General features: G+C 39.6%; 1 protein-coding gene across 1 annotated transcript; it reads right to left on the bottom strand.

Moving 5' to 3' along the window:
• Positions 1 to 5,215: 5,215 nt before the first annotated feature.
• On the bottom strand, positions 5,216 to 20,538 carry LOC126162786 (protein FAM32A). The gene is made up of 3 exons (XM_049919503.1): positions 20,363 to 20,538; positions 20,139 to 20,277; positions 5,216 to 5,482 (listed from the first exon to the last, which is right to left on the bottom strand). Exons 1-3 carry the CDS (start codon positions 20,425 to 20,427, stop codon positions 5,360 to 5,362), a joined length of 327 nt encoding a protein of 108 aa, XP_049775460.1. The 5' UTR covers positions 20,428 to 20,538; the 3' UTR covers positions 5,216 to 5,359.
• Positions 20,539 to 22,260: the final 1,722 nt, after the last annotated feature.

The following is a 22,260-nucleotide window of genomic DNA, read 5'->3' as shown; positions in this document are numbered from 1 at the left end:
ACTGGCAGAAGTAACATTCCTCTGTAATTATTGACATTTTGTTTGTCTCCCTTTTTATGTTGTGGGTGGATTAATGCTGTTTTCCATTCAACTGGACTCTTTTCAGTTTTCGAAATGTTCTCAAGAAGCAGTTGTAGATCCTTTATGATTTTTGGTTCTGACAACTTCAGTAATTCTGTTGTAATGGAGTCTTCACCACTTGCTTTATTGTTTTTGAGTGTTTTGATGGCTTCATGAATTTCTAACTCTGTTGGTGGGAAATTTTCCTCTAGATTTTGATGAGTCACTGGAAATTCTAATTTATCTATTGAAACTGGACAGTTTAACAGCTTTTAAAAAAAAATTTCTCAAATTTCACAGTTTTCTTTGTTATTTAAACCCATTTTGCCATTTTCATCTTTGAAACAAATACTTGGTGCCTGATACCCTTTAAGCACGTGTTTAAAAGACCTGAGTTTCTCCTGGTGTATACAACTTTCAAATAACTTCCGGGAATTCAGCCAGGTAACACTTCCGGCCATTGCCTTGAAAATGGCGGGCTGTTCTCCCGCCGAAATATTGGCGGTCGCTGAAAGTGTTACCTGGCTGAATTCCCGGAAGTTATTTGAATGTGTGTAAAAGTTTGGTAAAAATTTCTAGTATTATTTTTGGTGAAATTTTCTTCTATTTCAATAAGCTCAGAATTTTCAAAGTTTCTTTTGATTTTCCGGATTATTTTTGATGTTCCTTTCCTTTGTTGTCTGAATTGTTCAAGGTCTTCCTCTTCTTTCAAACGTCTCCATTTTCTCCATCTTTGAGCTCTTTGTATTGGCGCTTCTTCACACTCCTCATTTCACCATGTCTTCTTTTTATTCTTGACAAATCCTAAAATGTTCTCTGCTGCTCAAATTATTTGCATCTGGAGTTCATGCCAATCACCTTCTTTACTTGTTTCAATTTCTTCTCTAAATTTTTCTATATTTTTCTTTTGTGATATTAGCTGTACTGGTGTTGTATCTGATCACTTTCTTGGCCGCCTTTTTTGTTTTAGATGGAAGAAATTTTATTTTAATCTTAGAGAAATAATGATCCAAGTTGAATTCCCCCATTTCTATTTTAATGTGCATAATTTCCGTGATATACCTTTTAGATATGGCTACATGATCCAGTTGAAATTCTCCTAGGTCTGGATTTGGATGTCTCCAAGTTTTGGCTTTTCTTGATAGTTTGCGGAAATGTGTGGACATGAGTTTTAACTGGAACATTTTACATTTAGAAATAAGAGTTTTGTGTTTGTTACTAATGTTGATATGGTGTGTACCAATCTAGTACCATCTCAAAACTTCAAAAGCTTCATGCTGGAGATTACATCTTGTTCCAAGATGCTTACAGAGACCTCCTACCCCATCACAGGCACTTCATGACCTGTTACTGAAAATATCAATTTTTTGTCTTAATTCCTGCACTACATTGTTGACCAAGCTCATAAAGCTGAAATTGGTTTTTAAAATGAGATGCTGCAGCAACAGTCACATACACGGTTAGGAAATGCGTAGCCTCTAGATGCTTTGTCATCAGTTATTATGCTGACAGTGTAGCAGGCATGTGCACTGTCATGAAAGAGATTACTGACAACAGAGAAACAGTGTGATGTTCCAAGGACATGAGCAACACATGTGAATATTGATACCTGTGATATGTACCAGTGATAACTTTGAATCTTGTTCTGCAAAGCAACAGACCAGTTCTCAGCAAAGTCAAAATAAAGAACTTATGTGTCAGTATTCTGGGATGTGGCTGATTTTACTTCTGCTATGGCCATCTCTGAATCCTCCAGATATGATGGTAAGCTGTTCCTATCATGACCCAACACTTAACCTCTTTAACAAACTTCTCTGGTTCTATTGTCTTCTTCACCCACTCTCCTCCCTCCCACAGTACATAGATTATGTCATTGTCAGTATCCTGAGGGTGTAATGCTTCAACAGTCATCAATTCAGCACCAGCATCAGATCTATCTCTGTGTATTTTTTTCCTGTGGCACTGCTTATGGCAAAACAAATAAGGTACAAATTAATGGAGCATATAAATGTGCATACTTCCTTTCACTGGCTGGCATTTTATGCATTTTGGTCATAAGGAAAAGAATTTTGTAAGACCAATTTTTAAATTCGGGTTCGCCTTTTTCATTAGAAGATATGCTTCTTATTTATCTTGTCATATATCTTTTTACCTTTTCACCATTTTCAGAAACAATCTGCTGCAATCTTTGTCATTACTTAGATAATATTCTAGGGCAACAGTAAGCATATCATCTTACAACGGATGCCCACAGTAAGAACCTGAGCATGCCAAATACCTTTCTCATTCTTTATTTTGAGTTTTTGATTTCAAATAATGTGGGGGTGTGGATATGCATTTCTGTGTCTGCTGCTTAGAGTAGCTACCTGGTATCAGTGTCAGTAACTGTACCTTCTCAGTACAGACGGCTGCTGAGACAGCAGTAGTTCTGTTTTGAAAGCACAAGTCACATTTCGTGCACATATCTCTATCTTCAGGTTCTGCACCAAGTACATCTACATTATACATTTCACAAAGTTTCAGAGATGTTGCTTGTGTAAAGCTTGTTTCAATTTCTTCCACTTTTCTTTTTACATACTGTTTTCTTCTTTTGTTTCTTACCTCTCCTGGATGTTTAAGGGCGGATATAGTAGGGGCTACAGCAGAAATGTTAGCATCCAATGCATCAACTGCTTCACACCCAGGAATATAAACATCTGCACTGTCTTCTTCACATAAGGGTTATGGTGATTGTTCAGGTGGGTTGTCACTAAATTTCTTCTTGTAGTCAGTGTATCAATTCCTGCACAGTGGATGTGATGCTAATACTGAACTTACTCAAGGACCAAGATATTTCTGCAATGCCTCTGACAGTTTTCCAATACCACCTTCTTGTTTGTACTTTTCATAGTTCACATGCCCCACTCTTTCACTACCGTATTTCCTCACTGACATTGTATCTAACAAAAAGTTCAAACCAAACACAAAACTCAAAGCAGAATGGTTTATGTGCAAGTTCTCACTCATTTGTTATAAACAGAAGAGTGCTGGAAACAGTGTTGCCAACATGCATATTTTACAACAGAAATTAACTGATGCAGAATTTTGAAAATTTTTTAAAACTTTACACAGAAAAATATTGCCCACTGTGTTTGCACTGACTACTAACATATTAGCCAACAATACTTTGTAAAATTCTCAAAAGTTTTTGGGTGGGGGTGTTCAAGTAAATAATTAATAAAATCTCACAAAAATGCAATTTTTAACATTTTTAGTAATAAATATTTACATAATACAAATAGCTGGAGCAGAGAACAATACTTTTTAAAATTACATCAGTAGTATCTGGTAATATGACAGAAAATATATTGTTCTGTGACTTTCCAAATTAGAAAAAAGATTTTTAAAAGGAAATATTAAATTTTATGTTTTCATCTCAAATTTGTAAGTCAAAGGAAGCCCATAAGTGTGCAGGTGTGAACTAAATTTCAACACACTAATGGAGAGATTAACGCAAAACATCTGCCAGGTCTCGAATACTTTTGGTTCAATAGCTATATTTTTTGTTCTCTACTGCTTTAAGAGTTATTTACAAAATATAAATTTTTCAAAGGGCCATACCATTTACAAAAATTAAGATAAAACAAAAATACTTTATTTCTTAACACTTATGATATAAAGGTCTAATACACATTTCTTCCAGAGAAATTCATGAGAATGAGGTGAAATCACCCGACATATTTTAATGAATTTCATCTAACGGTTGTGAAACACTGTTGTTGTTTTTGTTTAAAGTATTTCTGTGATAAATCTCTCACCTGAATTTCCACATTCTCAGGACAGCTCTTGTTTAAGAACACAGACCACTAAAACTGAATTTTGAAACAATTTTGCTGATGCTATGCAGTGCATACATTAATAGTATGTAAGGTAAGGAAACAGAAGTTTCATGTTGACACAATGCCTAACTTTTAACTGCAAATCAATTATTGTTGCAGGTAGCTGCAAGTATCATTTGTCAAGGCTTTTACCCACTTTGTAATTATTACTGTGCATATTTATGTATGTACTGGCCTCTATATCAAAGAGTTTCCAGCAAATATTCCTTGTTCAACCACACTATGAAGAAGAGTCATGAAAATTTATCTACACATTCATATACCAAATCATTTGTGTGCAATACATAGCTCCTTGCTCTATTGTCAAGCTCCTTACTCTACTGTCTTGAGTTTTTTCTTTCACTTTCTTTGCTTTCAGACCTACCTGAAACTTCCAGTAAATTACTTGTTTACACACTTTGTTTTACTTCTTCATGAGTTCAGTCACTGTGAAAGTCATCATAACAGTTTTACATGGCATAAGAACAGCTGACATGAAACTCACTAGACATAATACCATATTTTAACTTTCAGTTTCTAGAACAGCATAGTCACATTTGACTGTGATTTCTTAACTGCTAATAATGAAGAGTGAAGACTCATTATAAACCTCAGACAACTTTCAGTCAGTTTTTTTTATACAAGATTAACTGTCCAAAACAAAGAGCTCTATATCTGTATCACATTCTAGTTTCTCCAGTTGAACAAAACCTCACTTTAAAAACTTAAGAAACATAAGCTGTTGTACCACACAAAAGATAACAAAAACATTTTCTAGATTATAATGCATTTTCTGTGGTGGGAAGACTGATTTTTCTGATTGCAATGCAACCATACCAACAAACACTTTGAAATACAGTTAAAGTGTAAGTGACCTTTAGAGTACTCAAGGCATATATACTGTAGCTAGCTTGTCAAAGAAAACACAACATTGTAAGACAGGAAATTTTTTACTTACAATACTTCAAAATAGCATGCATTTCCATTCTAGTTTCAGGCAACAACAAAGTGGTTGCAAATATTTCATAATGTATACTGTAAGTGCATCAGGAAAACATGTGTCTTCCAAGACTAAAATTTTAAACAAAAATTATATTTATGGAAATTCTCTCTTGTAACTTGCTTACTACCATAGACATTTACTGTTATTTACATCCTATCATCAGCTTCCAGAAGTTGTTACTTAAGTAGCAAGGTTGCAACTTGCTGTTAAGTGAGACCAGTCCTATAAACCTAACTGTACAATAAATACCAACATTTTTTTCTTTACACAAACTTCACACACTTTCATAACTGTTTTCCATATACCACTATGGAATAATGATGTTCATGTGTTCACATCAAATGACAGGTTCACATTGCACCACACCACCTTGCATAAGATGAGTGAGCAAACAAATGTGCGAGCAACAAATGGATATGTCCAAAACAAAGAATTTGTTCTACTTTGTCCAACTGACTTTTGGGATGTCAAAGTGCTCCGTCAGACTGTCCAGATGCCGGTTGAATTCCTCAACACGCTGCTTGTGTGTCATAGAAGCCTTCTGCTTAATGCGTTCTTTTTGCTGAAAGAAAAAAAATGATAAGTTATTTGGGTTTCCAAACATTCTCGTAACTTACAACCAATACCAATAAAATGTCATGCCAAACAGCTTTGACATCAAATTGCAGAACAAGTACCCCCTATTACGACACAATTGAGGCAATTCTGCACATAATTCACCACTGACAAATTGTACTTGAACACAGATTCACTTTTTTGTTACTATCATTTCAGCACAAAGTTTATGACAATTGTTGGTAATGATTGTGTTCTGCACTCTTGTACGTTTGTGTTAATTCAGAACAAGGAATGCTTCACGTGTGTAAGTACTGTACATTATTTTTGTTTTATCTGTGGAGAGTTAACTTTGAAATCCCAAAAACACAAGCTTAATCCTCTTATAAAGAAGTGTTACAGTTTTTACACCTAAAATCAAGTCAGCAACCAGGACAAACACCCCCAGTGAAGGAAATATGCAGCCCAGGCTGAGATTTTAGCTTCATGATTAAAAGGATGAAATCTTCTTCCTTATGATACAAAAGTGAATGTTTATCATGAGCACCATGCTGATTTTTCTGAGTATTTCTCCAAGAAAGTCACAGTTTTTTGTAATGATATCAAGTCTTTTCTGGAGAGTTTCGGCTATGGTTTCAGTGTAAATAAATGATGCTTGTCTATAGATTCCCACAATGTTAGTCTGAAAACAGTGTTTCTTCATTATTGGAACCCATTTCCTTCTGCTCCGATTGCTCACGAAGTCTATCTGAAGGAGGTACTTAAAAACTTGAAACTGTTACTCACACTTATCCCATAAAAGGAATACACAAGGCATGTATGTGGAGAGCTAATGGTAACTGAAGTACTTCTCAGCATTCTGGCCACTGCTGCTTTTTATGTGAGTGAACCAACACAGACAGAAAAAATTTATGGTGAAATATGGCCTACTTGCAATGAACTATTGTCACAATTTTAAGAATGTTGTCATATGGACCCCAAAAATTTATAGCTATTTCCACTGCACATTAAACTGGGTCTCGTCCCAAACTTTTTGAAAGTCTTTTGCCCCTGCACAGTGCTGGCTGGATGCACAATGCCAGGAGCATAGTTCAGCAGGTGGACTACGGTGGGGTGGAGGTTGTCACAGGCGGGATGGGTAGAGGGAGTGAGAGGTGGGAGGCAGGAAGAGGTGTTGCAGGTAAGTAGCTAATTGCTTCCAGTGAGGCAGCTGGTTTGCTCGCTAAGAACCCAGGAAGGGAGAGTTGACAGGTGAATCTGCTAGGCATATGATCCACGAATTTCAGAGGGGAACGGTGCATGATGAAGGTGACATGAAGAGATGATGATGATGGTTTGGTTTGTGGGGTACTCAACTGTGCTGTCATCAGCACCCGCACAAATTCCCAATCTGTACACAGTCCAATCTAGCTAATTTCACAAATGATGAGGACAACACAAACACCCAATCCCTGGGCAGAATAAATCCCCAACCCAGCCAAGAATCGAACCTAGGACCCCGCGATCCAGAAGTAGCAACACTGGTCACTAGACCACGAGCTGCAGACTGACATGGAGAAGTCAAATGGGAGGGGAGCAAGTGGGGACAGTCAGTTAACAGAGATTGAAGCCTGGATGGTTCTGGGAGCAAAGGATGGGTTGCATCCCACTTGTAGTTTAGAAAAGCTGGTGGTGGAGAGAACGATCCATGTGACCCAGGTTTTGAAGCAGTAATTGAAATCACACATGTTGTGCAACCTGGTGGTCTATTTTGTTCTTGGCCACAGTTTGGTGGTGGCCATTCATTTCGGTGGACAGCTGCTTGGTTGTCATACTGACATAAAAAGGTGTGCAATGATTTTTCTGATGTAGTGGCCTGATCTGACTTCTGATGCAGTAGAAAAGCCTGTATCAGGACCAGAGTAGGAAGTGCTGGGTGGGTGGATTGGGATATGATGCCTGTGGCAAGGGGTTGGGAGTAGGAGTAGCACAAGTAAGGACTAGGATGTCGCGTAGGCTGGGAACATGACAGAACATTGCTTTGGGAGGGGCGAGGAGGATCTTGGTTAGGGTGTCCCTAGTTTCAGGGCAAGTTGATAAATAATCAAAGCCCTGGTGAAGAATACTGTCTAGTTGTTCCAATCTAGGGTGATACTGGATGACAAGAGGTGATTGTTCCTTGGGGGTAGTGGGGAGATTACGTATGTGTGGGGATATGGCACAGGAAATCTGTTTTCAGACTAGGTTTGGGTGGTAGTGCCTGTCTGTGAATGCCCTTGCGAGACCATCGGCCTAGTGGGCAACAGGATTCTCATATGACAGCCATGCATCACATGCCTAGCCAATGCACCTGTCAACCCTCCCTCTCCGCACACCTAGCGAGCAAACCGGCTGCCTCCTCCTGGGCAATTAGTTGCGTACCTGCAACCCTTCTTCCTGCCTCCCACCTCCCCTTCTTCGCACCAAATTGACACAACCCCACCCGCACAGTAGTCCACCTGTCAAATTGCACTCCTGGAACTGTGTAGAGGACACATGCACGTGTGTCATGCACGCACATGAATATGTGGTGTGGTATGTGTGTTTATTTGTACTCTTAACTCATGGAAGGATTACTCCAAAAGCTAATAAGTTTTCTGTCGTTTTTTATTGCACCTGTTGACAACTCAATGCTTCTTTTTGGTGAATGGTCTTCTTAATTCCTAAAGTATTTAGATTCAACAGAACTTTCCTACATAATGAGATGACATAAGTGTTGATGTGCCACAACATTACTGCATTAGATCAAGATGCCCTGCACTCGACAAACTCAGATGCTATTGCTTTATTCACTCCTAATGCTTTTGTCCATCCACTCCTGATAAGATGAAATCTTGACATCAATGTACGAGCATTTCGTTACGGCTGTTCTGGGCACCATTCAAGCCCTGGAAGTGTCAGGGATCGCCACCAAGGATGGTTACAGCATTCCCATATACTTGGGCACAAAGACAAAATGTTCCATTTCCTCCAATTCTTCACATTATTTACACAGCCTTCTTTGCGATCACCACACTGACAATAGCACCAAGATGACAATCTCCATGTCAGTTTACAGTTGAGAGTACACACTATCGCTCTGCAAATCTTTAGCAGTAGAATGTGTGTCCCCAGAGTAATATCGGTCTGTGCATGCCAAAACATATTGACACTGCAACAAATGAAAGCTGTCAAATTATGAGGAGATGCTTAAACCATCAGCAATGGGCAACCTGCATATATTATTCAGAATAGCACCCTCATTAGTGTGAAGGGACCTTGAAACCAATGTAGTGATCAACAAGCTGGAATGAAGAAAACCCACTGCATGATCAGCAGGCACCAAAAATAGGTTAAGATTGAAAAGGAATCTTGTGAACTTCCTAGGTAATTGACCTGGGCTGCAATTCTGTTTATTGGACATGGTTTGCACCTGCTCATACAGCCCTTTTTCTTCTCCTGACTCTGGTCACTGCCACTCCACTACAGATACATTTCTGGGCTTTCCACATGGTCCACTCCTGTTATATGATGGGAGGTAACTACTTTGAGGGTTTCATTTCTTACTCAACTCATTGCCATTTTACTGACCACCACATCCAAACATATTCCAGCATACGAGTTTCCAGGATCAATCATTCACCCTGCAGCAGACTGTGCTCTGTTTCGAAACTTCCTGGCTGCTTAAAACTTTGTTCTGCACCAAAACCCCTACCCGGAACTTCGTGTTTCTTGGGCAATGCTCATTGTGGCTGGCCTTTCCAGGCACGACACATGACCCATTCTCACAGCTTTACTTCCCAAACATTGGGTTGTTATTCATACCAAGACAGGTCATTTGGTAAAGCCTACAACAGAAAAAAAATCATGTGGGCAGGTAAATGTTATGCCCAATAAACTTAATCGCAGAAAGGATGAAGCATCTTGCAATGATGACAATTTTCAAATCATTATCTGTGTTTAACATAGCCAAGTTCTGGCCTTAATTTCTTTACAAATCATTAGGTAAATGTGCACTGGCTCTTCCGCTGCATGCTGAAGTTAGTAACTACACAGAGAATGGTGGTAAATGAACACAATGAATCCTGAGTTCTGTGTCGGTAGCCAAAGACATTGCTATTTCGTAACATGACAAGGAAGATCCTGAATGTTGTCACTAGAAAAATGACAAAATATTTCTCAGAAGCAATTTTGTAATGTTATTGCTGCTAATTTTAATTGTAGGAATTTAAATCATGCTTTTGGCTATCAGCCTAATCGCAATCTTAGAAATCTTAACATAATCACAAAAAAATGAAGTAACAAATTAACATAACTCCTGAAACTTAGGAATACATACGGAGTCAATTTAAACATGTTGGTACATATCAAAACAATGCAAATCTGTAAATGTAGAAAAATAGGTGCTACATCAATTGGTTTGTGTCACTAGTTTGCACATAATCTGCTTAAGCTGCCACTTAACCCCCCCCCCCCTCCAATTAGTGTTGCCAACTTTCTTTCAATACTAATACTTAAGTTTAGCCTAAAAAGTTGTTTTAATGGCAGTAGTAACAATATAGAACAAAAATCAGAACTTTATTCTGGACTGTAAATTTTGGAAATAGTTTCCATGCTGTTGTGGTCCTCAGTCTGAAGAAGCTCTCCATGCTATTCTATCCTGTGCAGGCCTCTCTTCTCCAAACAACTTTCATCCGCTCACTACCCTTGATCTCTAAGAACATGTCCTATCAACTGATCCCTTCTTTTAGTCAAGTTTTGCCACAGATTTCTTTTCTCCCAATTCTGTTTAGTACCTCCTCGATCTACCAATCTAATACTCAGCATTCAAAAGCTTCCATTCTTTTTTTGTTTATCGCCCACGTTTCACTTCTATACAAGGCTACACTCCAGACAAATACCTTTAGAAATGATTTCCTAACACTTAATCCTACATTTGATGTTACAAATTTCTCTTCATCAGAAACACTTTTCTTGCCACTGTCAGCCTACTTCCTACTTTGGCCATCATCAGTTATTTTAATGCTCAAATAGCAAAACTCATCTTCTACTTTTAGTCTCTCACTTCCTAAAATAATTCCTTCAGCATTACCTGATTGAATTCTATTGCACTGCATTACCCTCTTTGATGTTCATTTTATATCATCCTTTCAAGACATTGTCCATGCCATTCAAATACTCTTTCAAGTCTTGCTGTTTCTGGCAGAATTACAATGTCAGTGGCAAACCTCAAAGTTCTTATTTGTTCTCCCTGAACTTTAATTCCTTCTCCAAATTTTTCTTAGGTTTTCTTTACTGCTTGCTCAATACACAGATTGTGTAACATTAGCGATAGGCTACAACCCTGTCTCACTGCTGTAATGTCTCTACATAATGTAATATGATTGTAATATTCTGGCTGCGAGCACCAGCGATGATGCACTACCGTAATTTGAGACAATGCTCTTTGCTGTGGAAAAAAGCATCTATGTTTTCTTGTAATTGCTGGAGATAAGTTTGCACACAGAAGTAATTTGAAATGCAGAGGTCAACTTGCAATCCCAATTATCAAGAATAAAAAGTTAATTCTTGAAAAAGGTATATATCGTTTACAAACATTTATTCGATGTTGGATCCTTGGACCTTCATAAAAATTATTAGTGTGTTTAGCAATACGGTGCATAGTGATTTCTTTGCGAATTAACAATACTGGACGGATCTGCTACTACCACACTCCAAATGACGTGCAATATTTTGCAGTCAGCTTGTACGTCCAAGACGTTCCCTAAGCGATCAGTTTGCTAGTCAGAAGATATCATACTGCCACTGTTGTTCAACGTTATCATTCTGAAAGTGTTTCCTAAAAAGAAAATTTTACAGTGACTAAATACTGTAGCTGCTAAGGGAGACGACATCTTCATCACAAGTTGTAGCAGTTTTTTCCAACTTGCCTAGTGTTCTCTGAGAAACGGAGAACCAGAAAACTCCGACTGCCAACTCACTCCTGCCTATCCCGTTTTCTCCTTACAGCAGCGATGAAGAAAACACATTCATCTATAGTCAAATTTTTTCACAGATCGTTTGTATTAGACAGGTAAAAAATTTTTATAATGTATGCATCCAGGCAAAAAATGCAGTACCTGTCTTTATCTATGTCAAAGTCAAAAGTAAGCAAGCTAATTAATTAATAAACTGTTTCTTTATGGCGTAGCATCAGCTCATTTCACTGCCTTCTCAACCACTGCTTCCCTCTCGTGCCTCTTGATTCATAGCTGCCGTCTGGTTTCAGTACCAGCTGTAAACAGCCCTTCGTTCCCTGTATTCTACTCATGCTACCTTCAGACTTTTCAAAGACAGTATTCCAATCAACACTGTCAGAAACTTTCTCTAGGCCTATAAATGCCTTTCCTTAGCCTATCTTCTAGGAGTCTTAGGGTGCATTCCTACATTTCTCTTGAAGCCAAACTTATGTTCTGTGAGGTCTGCTTCTACCAGTTTTTCCATTCTTGTGTGAAGAATCTGTCAGTATTTTGAAACCATGACTCACTAAACTGATAGTTTGGTAATATTCACACCCATCAAGACCTGCTTTCTTTTCTGAAATTTTTACTCTCCTTGAAGTCTGAAGGTACTTCACCTGTCTATTAGATCTTGCACACCAGGTGGAATAGTTTTGTAATGGCTGGTTCTCTCAAGGGCATCAGTATTTTCAACAAATTGTTATCTACTCCAGAGGCCTTGTTTTGACTTGGGTCTTTCAGTGTTCTGTCCAATTCTTCTCACGATACCACACGTCCTATCTCATCTTCATCTATGTCTTCTTCCCCTCCTGTAAAATTGCCTTATAGTTCATTTTCCTTGTGTAGTCCCTCTATATACAACTTCCACCTTCCAGCTCTCCCTTCTTTGCTTAGTACTGGTTGCTGTCTGAGCTCTTGATATTTGTGCAACTGCTTCTCTTTTCTACAAAGGCCTCTTCAATTTTTCTGTAGGCAGTCTCTCTTTCTCCCCTATGATATCTATAGCCTTACATTTGTCCTCTAGCCATTCATCGTTAGCCACTTTGCACGTCCTGTCAATCTTTTTTTAAATATATATTTGTATTCCCTTTCACCTACTTCAACATTTGTATTCCCTTCCACCTGTTTCATTTGCTGCATTTTTACATTGCCTCCTTTCATCAAGTAAATTCAGTGTATCTTGTGATATTCAAGGATTTTGACTAAGCCTTGTCTTTTTATCTATTTGATCATCAACTGCCTCCACTATTTCATCCCCCAAAGCTACCCAGTCATCATCTACTGTATTCATGTCTCCTGCTCATGCTCCCAGTGAAACTCTCAAACATCTCTGGTTCTTTCAACTTATTCGATACAATCTCCTTAATTTCCTAGCTTTGTGCAATTTCTTCAGTTTTAATCTACGATAAATGTAATTAATTTAATCGGCTCATTAATTGTAACAGTTGAGAGCCACAACTGCGGCTAGAAATGTCTTACAGTTCTAAATCTGGCACCAAAATCTCTGTCTTACCACTATACAATCAACTTGAAACCTTCCAGTGCCTCCAAGGTCTCTTCCGTGTATACAACCTCCTTTCACAGTTCTTAAACTAAGCATTAGTGATGATTAAATTATGTTCTGTGCAAAATTATAACAGATGGCTTCCTCTTTCATCCCCCCCCCCCCCCCGGTCCATATTCACCTACTACTAAACCTTCTCTTCTTTTTTCCACTACTGAATTCCAGTCCCCAACCACAATTAAATTTGAATATCCTTTAACTAGCTGAATGATTTCTTTTGTCTCATCATAAATTTCTTTAATCTCTTCATCATATGCACGGTTAGTTGGCGTGTAAACTTGAATTACTGTTGTGGATGTTGGCTTCATTTCTACCTCAGCTACAATAATATGTTCACTATGCTGTTCATAGTAGCTTACTCGCATTACTTGAATTACAGTGGCTTCATTTCTATCTCGGCTACAATAATGTGTTCACTATGCTGTTCATAGTAGCTTACTTGCATTCCTATTTTCTTATTCATTATTACACGTACTCCTGCATTACACCTATTTGAGCTAGTATTTATATAACACTGTACTCACTTGACTCGAAGTCCTGTTCCTCGTGCCACCAAATTTCACTAAATCCCACTATATCATACATCAACCTGTTTATTTCCATTTTTAAATTTTCGAACCTACATATCTGATAAAGGGATCTAACATTCCACACTCTTGACCCGTAAGACCCCCCCCCCCCCCCTTCCTCCTCCTCCTGACGATGACACCACCATCCAACAAAGTTCCAATCCAAAGATTCAAATGGGAGAATATTTTACCTCCAGAATATTTTACCCGAGAGGATATCACCAGTGAAAAAAATGGCTGTAATTTCCTATTACTTTCAACCATTCACAGCACCAGCACAGCAAGAACATGTTGGCTGATGTTACAACACCAGATCAGGTAATCATCCAGACTGTTGCCCCAGCAGTTACTGTAAATACTGCTGCCCCTCTTCAGGAACCACATATTTGGACTCACAACAAACATCCTCCATTGTGGTTGTATCTACAGCACAGCTACCTGCATCACTGAGACATTGAAGCCACCCTACCTCAACAAAGTCCATGGTTCATGGGAGAAGGGCTGGGCGATACAATTTCCGTAAACATCATAAATGTATTAATTCCTCAGTCCTTTCCTCCTCCACATATATTCAAATAAATAAGAGTTAAACATATTTTTGCACAGGTTCATTCCATGCAAGCAGCACTTTACAGCAAACTGTGTCCCACTTTGATATTAGAGTGTGTGTACCTGTGTCTGGAGCTCCGAGTTCACCATCAGAGAAGCACTTGGATGATTGGACACAATATGAAATTACTGCTGTGCCATATACCATATACTATTTTTATCACATTGAGAAGCACATATTTCTTTTCTGAACAACTTGAACAAAGCACTACTCACTTCCTCTCCATGCTGCCCATACCCATTCATCGGAAATGTTATTATTACTTCTTCCAAACTTCCTCTTTCCAAACACAGATCCAACAGTCTCTACATTACAAAACACCCCAAAGTCTGTCACTATTTACCAAGCAATCCAAAACAAACTTTGTGGCAGAAGCTGCATGAAACTCCCTTCCTTTTGTACATATTTTCATTATTTGTTAGGTCACAGTGATAAGGGAACAGGATAGTATGCATATAGATTAATGAAAAGAGAACTGTATAGGTCAAGGAGTCCCTGGATTTTTTTTTGTATTAGCAATAGAGATCATGTGATAGTGTTCATGTTACATATGAGGCCTCTATTCAAGCTGTTACATGTATGTAACAAGAAAATGTGAGAAACGTGAATTTTAGCATACAAACAATAAGTGGGTTAGAATACCTTCCTGAGCCCATTCCCTTCCCTAGATGCTACTAATATGACATAGTGAGAGCTGAAGTGATGATGGGTTTCAATGGTTACAAGATAGTGTAAATAGTGCAAAGGGCAATGTGTCACAGTGGGTGAATTAGAGGTCACCAAAGTGTAAACACTTGAAACTGTATTAAAATAGTGTATGAATCACAGTTTCACTACAAAAAACAGGTTCTGCACAAAATGTTTTCAGCCAATGAAGCTTGCAGCACAGTGGGTGCAAAAATGTAGCAGCCCTTTCTATACTGAACAGCTGCATAGCTGCTGCCAGCTGTGTTTCTGTAGGCCAAATGAGATACTACAGACGAGATATTCCAGAAAGCCAGAATTTTAGGGCAGCTGGTGTTTAGGGCACACTGTAGAGTCTTGGCCTCTGCTGCAATGGGACAAGTCAGCACTCATGGACAGGAAAAGACTGATTCCCTCCCCCAAAGTCTATACCCTGACAAAATACGGGTTGGCAATGCAGAACATATAGCTGAACATTAAGTTGGCACCCAATACAGCCACAACGGATGGCCCACAACTTCACACTGTGATGAGTGGTCTCAAGCAAATCCCAACCAAGCCAAATACTCCCACACTAAACACCTCACCCCCAGAAGTCCAGATATGGACACATGAGATAGAATAAAAAACAGGCATGCACAAGCTGTAGCACGTCTGTGTACTACAAACCAACACATGCCAAATGTGTCAGCTCCTCAAAAAACATGCACAGAACCAAAACTGGCTGTGCCAAAGTACCACCCGAAGGCAGGTCACAGACCAGGTGTCCTGGACATGTTATCAATAAAAACATTGGTGACAATGTGGCATTTGACCAAGTTCAGGGTCTCACATTACAGGTCAGTACTACATCTTACACCTCACCAATAGAGGACAGTTGGATACCACATGGCCTCAACTCTTTTCCGACCATGACCTCCAAAGTCCGCCAATTGTTCTTGTACATAAAGAATGATCACAGAGTATAACAAATCTATACCATACATCAATACACACACAATCAGCAAATCCGATGGAGTTGACTCCATCACCTTGGCATACCGCAAAAAAACATCTATTTTTTGTGTTGCACTGGGAATTTGGCGGCCAGATTTTTCTCAGGGGGAAGAGTTAAAACTGAACAAAACACAGCCATCCTCAGTGCCTTGGACAGGTCACTGAGACTCACATATTGGCCATCCCCGGATAATGCATCTGCCAATACAGCAACTCAGCAAAAGTCTCCGCTTCAAGATGGCAACGACATGGGACATCTACCAGCCTCCATGAAGTTAACATGGAAATGCAGACCCTTCTGCGAAGTCAGCACGGAGCAGCTGCATTTAAACCTCTTCTGGACCAGCCACCATTACCACCTAGTTGGGCAGTGTAGCTGTACCAAGTCTGTGTCAGACACAGCCTCTGAGATCATACCATAACTGTCACCACCCTCACTCCTGCATCGAGTTCTGAACCAACAGCTGCTGCTTGACTGCCCAATCCCTGGCACCTGGCAGCCAACACCGTCATCATCTCTACTTAAACTCTCCTCTTCGCCAGAGTCCACCAACTGCCTGCCCCTGTTCCCTAGTCCCAAGCCAGGCCCTGTGCAATGCGCCACAACCTGTTACAAGGGAGAGGATATCACTGTCACTGCCTCTAGCCCCCCACCCCGTGTCGTAATTAGTACTTGACCACTACTGTCGACTCAGCTCCTAGTGTAGTAGCAATGCTAACTCAGTTTGCCACACTGCTAGCAGCGCATGTAAGTCACATGCTGCATCTACCACACTCCCCGCTACAAGCTGGAACAATATGAAAGAACGTTAAACCATGTCGAAAATGAGTGCGCACTGAGATGACTGTTCAAGCTGTATGAATTACTAAAAAATTGTTTATGTTCACCATTTCTTTCTCTACGTCTGCCACAGCTTTACTCCCATCTCACAGCTATAGAAAACAACCCAACACATCACAGGTGGGGATCGAGTCCATCCTGACAAACAAGAAGACAGCTCCTACCAACTAGTAGCAAGTTTCGCACCCCAGACCACAACACCAATGTAAATTTCGACATGCACATCTCACAGAAAATTATGTACACAAACAAACCCACTACCCCACTTTTAAAATAAATAAATAAATAAATAATCACACACACACACACACACACACATACACACAATATCCCTTTCTATCCTGCTGCATAACCATTAACTCTACATTATGGCTCAGCGTTAAATATTGAAACAACCCCTGTACGAAGAAAAAGAATTGTAAACAATATTGGAACCCTCTGCAATATATCCTTCAATTAAACCAACCAAATCTATTTAGTATACCTCTCACCACCCCTCTCCCTCTGCCCCTTCACACTTAAGTTCCCACAAGACAATCATTCCTCTCATGCTTAGCCTTCCTGAACAGTAGTCATCAATTCCTGCAACTATCCTCAACCCCCTGTTTAAGGCTCTCCTATACTGTACCATCTTTGAACAAACCTCATGACAAAAAGAAAACCAAAATAAAACACACCTATCACAGACACCAATTTCTTGCAAACAAAGCCAAATAGATGAACAATTACAGCAATAAGAAGTCAACAAAACAATATCTACAAGGCCAACCAGAGTTTTCAAACCAGGGAACTCCAAGTCTTATCATGGCGGCACCACCACACGTCCTGCTCCCTGGTTCGAGAAGCAGTGACACATCAACTACTTCAATTCGCCGAACTGATGACACTGCTTACATTCTGTGACGAGGTATACAGAAATTTTACAGTCACAGCCATGTCCTCATCCACAGTAGCACTAACAAATTACTGTTAAATCAGTGGTTAGATTCATACCTAGCATCAAATGATGAACACACAAAATTAACAATTGTGAAAAGGATAGTTGCTACTCACCATACAGCAGAAATGCTAAGTCACAGACAGGCACATCAAAAAAGGCTGTCACAAAGTGGGCTTTCAGCCAAAAAGGCCTTTGTCGAAAACAGACAAAACACACACACATTACCACAGTCTCTGGCAGCTGAAGCAAGACTGCGAGCAGCAGCACATGATGAGAGGTAACCAGGTGGTGAGGGTAAGGAGGAGGCTGGGGGAGGTAGGAGGAGGAACAGCTGGATAGGGGGTGGGGGACGGTAAAGTGCTGCTTATTGGAGCATACAGTGACAAGGTGGAGAGAGGGTAGGACAGCTAGATGCAGTCCTGAGGTTAGACAGAGGGTGGGGTGGTAGTGGAAAAGGAGAGAAGTAAAAAGACAGTGTGTGTTGGTGGAATAGAGGGTTGTGTAGTGCTGGGATGGGATAGGGAATGGGCTAGATGGGTAAGGGCAACAACTATTGAAGTTTGAGGCTAGGAGAGTTACGGGTACATACAATAAATTGCAGGGGAAGTTTCAAACCGTGCAATCCTGAAAAGCTGGGAAGGATCTGGATGGCACAGGTTGTGAAGTAGTCATTGAAATGAAGAACGTCAAGTTGGGATACTCGCTCACCAAAAGGGTGGACCAGTTGTTTCCGGACCACAGTTTGTCAGTGGCCATTCATGCAAACAGACAGCTTGCTGGTTGTCATGCCCACATGGAATGCAGCACAGTGGTTGCAGCTTAACTTGAAGATCACACAACTTGTTTAACAGGTAGCCCTGCCTTTGATAGGATAGCTGATGCTTGTGAACGGACTGCAGTAGGAGGAGGAGGAGGAGGTGGTGCTGGTGGTGGGAGGATGTACAGGACAGATCTTGCATCTTGGTATATTACAGGGATATGAGCCAAAGGCAAAGGGTTGGGAGCAGGGGCTGTGTAGGGATGGAAGAGGATATTGTGTAGATTTGGTGGGCCGTGGAATATGACTGTGGGAGGCCTGGGAAGGTCAGTGTGTTGGACATTCTTCATTTCAGGGGACAACGAGAGGTAATCTAAACCCTGGCAGTGTGTGTGTGTGTGTGTGTGTGTGTGTGTGTGTGTGTGTGTGTTTTAGAGAGAGAGAGAAAGAGAGAGAGAGAGAGATATCTGCGACTCGGCATCTACTTTTCGTAATATTGTCATATTCCATTCTGGATTACAAACAAAATTAAATTCCTAAAGGGACAAACTTCAAACGATGAACTAACAATCCCAAAACCAGAAACGAATCAGCAGTAAATAACTACCAAGATTAAAATAACCATCTGCAATGCCGCCACACCACCACCACCACCACCACCACCACCACAACAACAACAACAATTAAAATAACCATCTGCAATGCCGCCACACCACCACCACCACCACCACCACCACCACCACCACCAACAATACTGAAATATGATGTACAAACGTTGAGTATAGTAAAGCAACTAATGTATGTATCTGCACTTCTAAACATTTGTGTGTCTGTACTGTGTAAATTTGCGTGTTAATAACATCCATACAATTAATATTGTTTATGTATGGATACATTAATGACTAAATAAATAAAGAACAGCTCATTTGGAGAGAACTACTACTTAAATTTCTACAAACTATTATTTACATTTTCAAGTACTGCAATTTTTCCATTTCAACACTTGAATAAGATCAGCAAATTGAAGGAATTCTGCTTCTTGGATACATGCCGGCAGATCATGTATAAATACAACGCGAACTAACAATATCGATTGGGGTGTGGTACACATGTAGTGATTACTCCAAAATCTGAATGTGCTGTTTCATTGTGTACTCTTCCTGGGTTTCTTAATGGAACACACTGCAACATTTTCTCAAACTAGCATTATTAAGACATTGTCAGCATAAAATGCTAATTATCTGTTTGCACAATTAAGTAAGAAGTTAAGCACAGAGGGTACATACTTTGATTAAATGGGAGCATGCTTTCATGCACACTGTAATAGAAATGAAGTCAACGTTAAAGTAGAGAAGAGGTTGTCACACAGGGTTCTGTTCATAGTCAACTTTTTTCCTTGGTGCACATAAATTACCTTACACTGAATATTGTAAGGGATTTAACTGTTTTCTTAAATTTGTGACGATACAGTTAGAAAAACTGAAAACTGAACAATAAGTTCATCACTTTTATCACAGCTGATCAATTCTCAGCAGTTACATACATGACAACATACTTGTCAAACTTTTCTGTTTATTTCTTCACATATACACAGGCGCCTACAAAACTGAATTCAACATGACAATGGGCAGATTCTGTCTTAATTGTTCTACAATAGAACATACAACACGTGAAGAAACAACAGTACTGAGCAAGCATATACATACCATTTTTTCCTGCATCTTTAGGAATGCCAATTCTGCCTTTGTTCTTTTAACTTCATTCCCTTGCTTTTCTTCCTTCGGTACTTCTATAATTTTAGGAACTTGTTCCAACAATTTCTTCTGATCCTTCTTTTTCTTTTTCCTAACGTAGGACATGAATATTAGCAAGCAATTCTACAGTTACCTAAATAGTCTTTCACATGTGGGACACTTTGTTACATACTCACTTTTTCACACCACCGTCCCCTTTTATTTTCAATGGGCCTTTCGCGACAACTTCGTACTCTGACATTTCACAATTTTGCGCTGTACACCACCGAAGCTGCTTACTCGTTGCCCGCGTTGGAAAACTGTACGAACAATCGAGAAACAAACTCCACAACCAAAGACATTCCGCCGATGCAGATGTACAGGCGTCTAAAGCTAGCGAAATGAGGGATGCTCAACTACCGGACCTACCGATAGATGGCTCTACCAGCTGATTACTGTCATCTGTATTGCCCGCCATATTCGAATTTGCCAAGAAGCTTCTCTCGGTCTGTACGGTGTATAAGGAATTAAGGATTATCGAAATGGTGATTTCTTGTTCCGCTTTCAATTGTACGAAGCGATGGAGTAAGGAAAGTGACTTACATTTCACATTACCGATTTCAATACGATAACAATACAGACTTAGTGCGTTTGCTAATTCGATGTTTTTGAACAGGTTTCTTCTGAAGCACCCAGAGCCGCTAAAGAAGTGGATTACTTCCGTGAAGTGGAAAGATTTTAATCCTACATCTTGCAGTTTTCTTTGCGGAAACCTTTTCCGGCAAGATGATTACGTAGTGAGCCCTGGAACATGGAAGAAACGTTTCAGACCCGAAGCAGTGCCATCAGTTTTTGACTTTCCGGCACATTTGATGCCACCAAATAAACAGCCACGACGACATGTTATTAGGATTTTGAGTGACAACGATGCTTCTCCATTTGAGGTAGCTAATGAATTTCCTTGCTATGTGTGTGCTTTTTAACTTTTGTGAATTTATTTCGTACGGACACAAATGGGCTACATAGGTCTAAGCAGCGTTGTAATACAGGTCCATATTTTTGTTTTTAGCGTTCTGTCCTGGAATCCGTGCTCTATTTGCCCACATTGCAGAAGCTACTGATTGCGTGAAGAATGTTGTCAATGAGAATTCTTCTGTGGAAAGCATGTCCCATTTATCCAATGCAGAAGCTGCGAATTGTGTCGAAAACGTTAGTATAAGGATGTTTTCACATCCCCAAAGTTTTCTTATAATATTTTTTCATCAAGCCTTGAGTTGTTTCAATCATATATAACGAAATTATTTGTTTATTTCAGAGTGCAGTTGGTTCTTAAGTAATTGATTGTGGTATACAGTCGAAAGTAGAAATGGAAGACAAGGCGACCGAAACTTGCAATTTTTTCTCAGACATTGTGCACGAATTAAAACGTAAACTGAAGTGCGCCCGTGAAAAACTTCGAAGAAGAGAGAAGAAAGTGTTTTCCAAGGATGACATCATAAGTTCATTGAAGGAGAAGGGGCATCTTCCTGAGAAGTTACATAACTTCCTCAATCACCAGAAAGGAACACAAATGGAATTAGTGTGCAATTTAGTGAACAACTCTCTCTCGTCAAAGGGTAATAGATACACAACAAATGTGAAAATGTTTGCGATGACTGTGTACTTTTATTCACCAGAAGCATATGAATACCTGCAAAAATTAATGCCTCTGCCCCATAAATCGTTAATTTCCAAATGGGTGGCAAGTGTAGACTGTGAACCTGGCTTCTTAAAAGATGTTTTTAAGTACATTGATTTGAACCCAATTGTAAGGGAGCAGTTCAGCGATTCATGTCTAATTGTAGACAGTATGGCAATTAGGAAGCAAGTACTTTGGGACCAAGGAACTAAGCAATACACAGGTTTTTTAGACTTTGGTAGGGAAGTGCCTCAGTCAAAAGAAGTAATAGAGGCATCTTTGGCTCTGGTTTTCATGCTTGTCTCTATTAAAGGCAAATTTAAATGCCCGATTGCATATTTCTTTATCAACGGTGTACAGGCAAATAATCAGGCCACATTGATAAAATCTGCTTTAGAGAGGCTGCATAGTTTTGGC

The sequence above is a fragment of the Schistocerca cancellata genome, chromosome 2 (assembly GCF_023864275.1).
Source record: "Schistocerca cancellata isolate TAMUIC-IGC-003103 chromosome 2, iqSchCanc2.1, whole genome shotgun sequence".
Classification (NCBI taxonomy): Eukaryota; Metazoa; Arthropoda; class Insecta; order Orthoptera; family Acrididae; genus Schistocerca; species Schistocerca cancellata.
The sequence above is the reverse complement of the archived record's forward strand: the minus strand, read 5'-3'. Positions and strand labels throughout refer to the sequence as shown.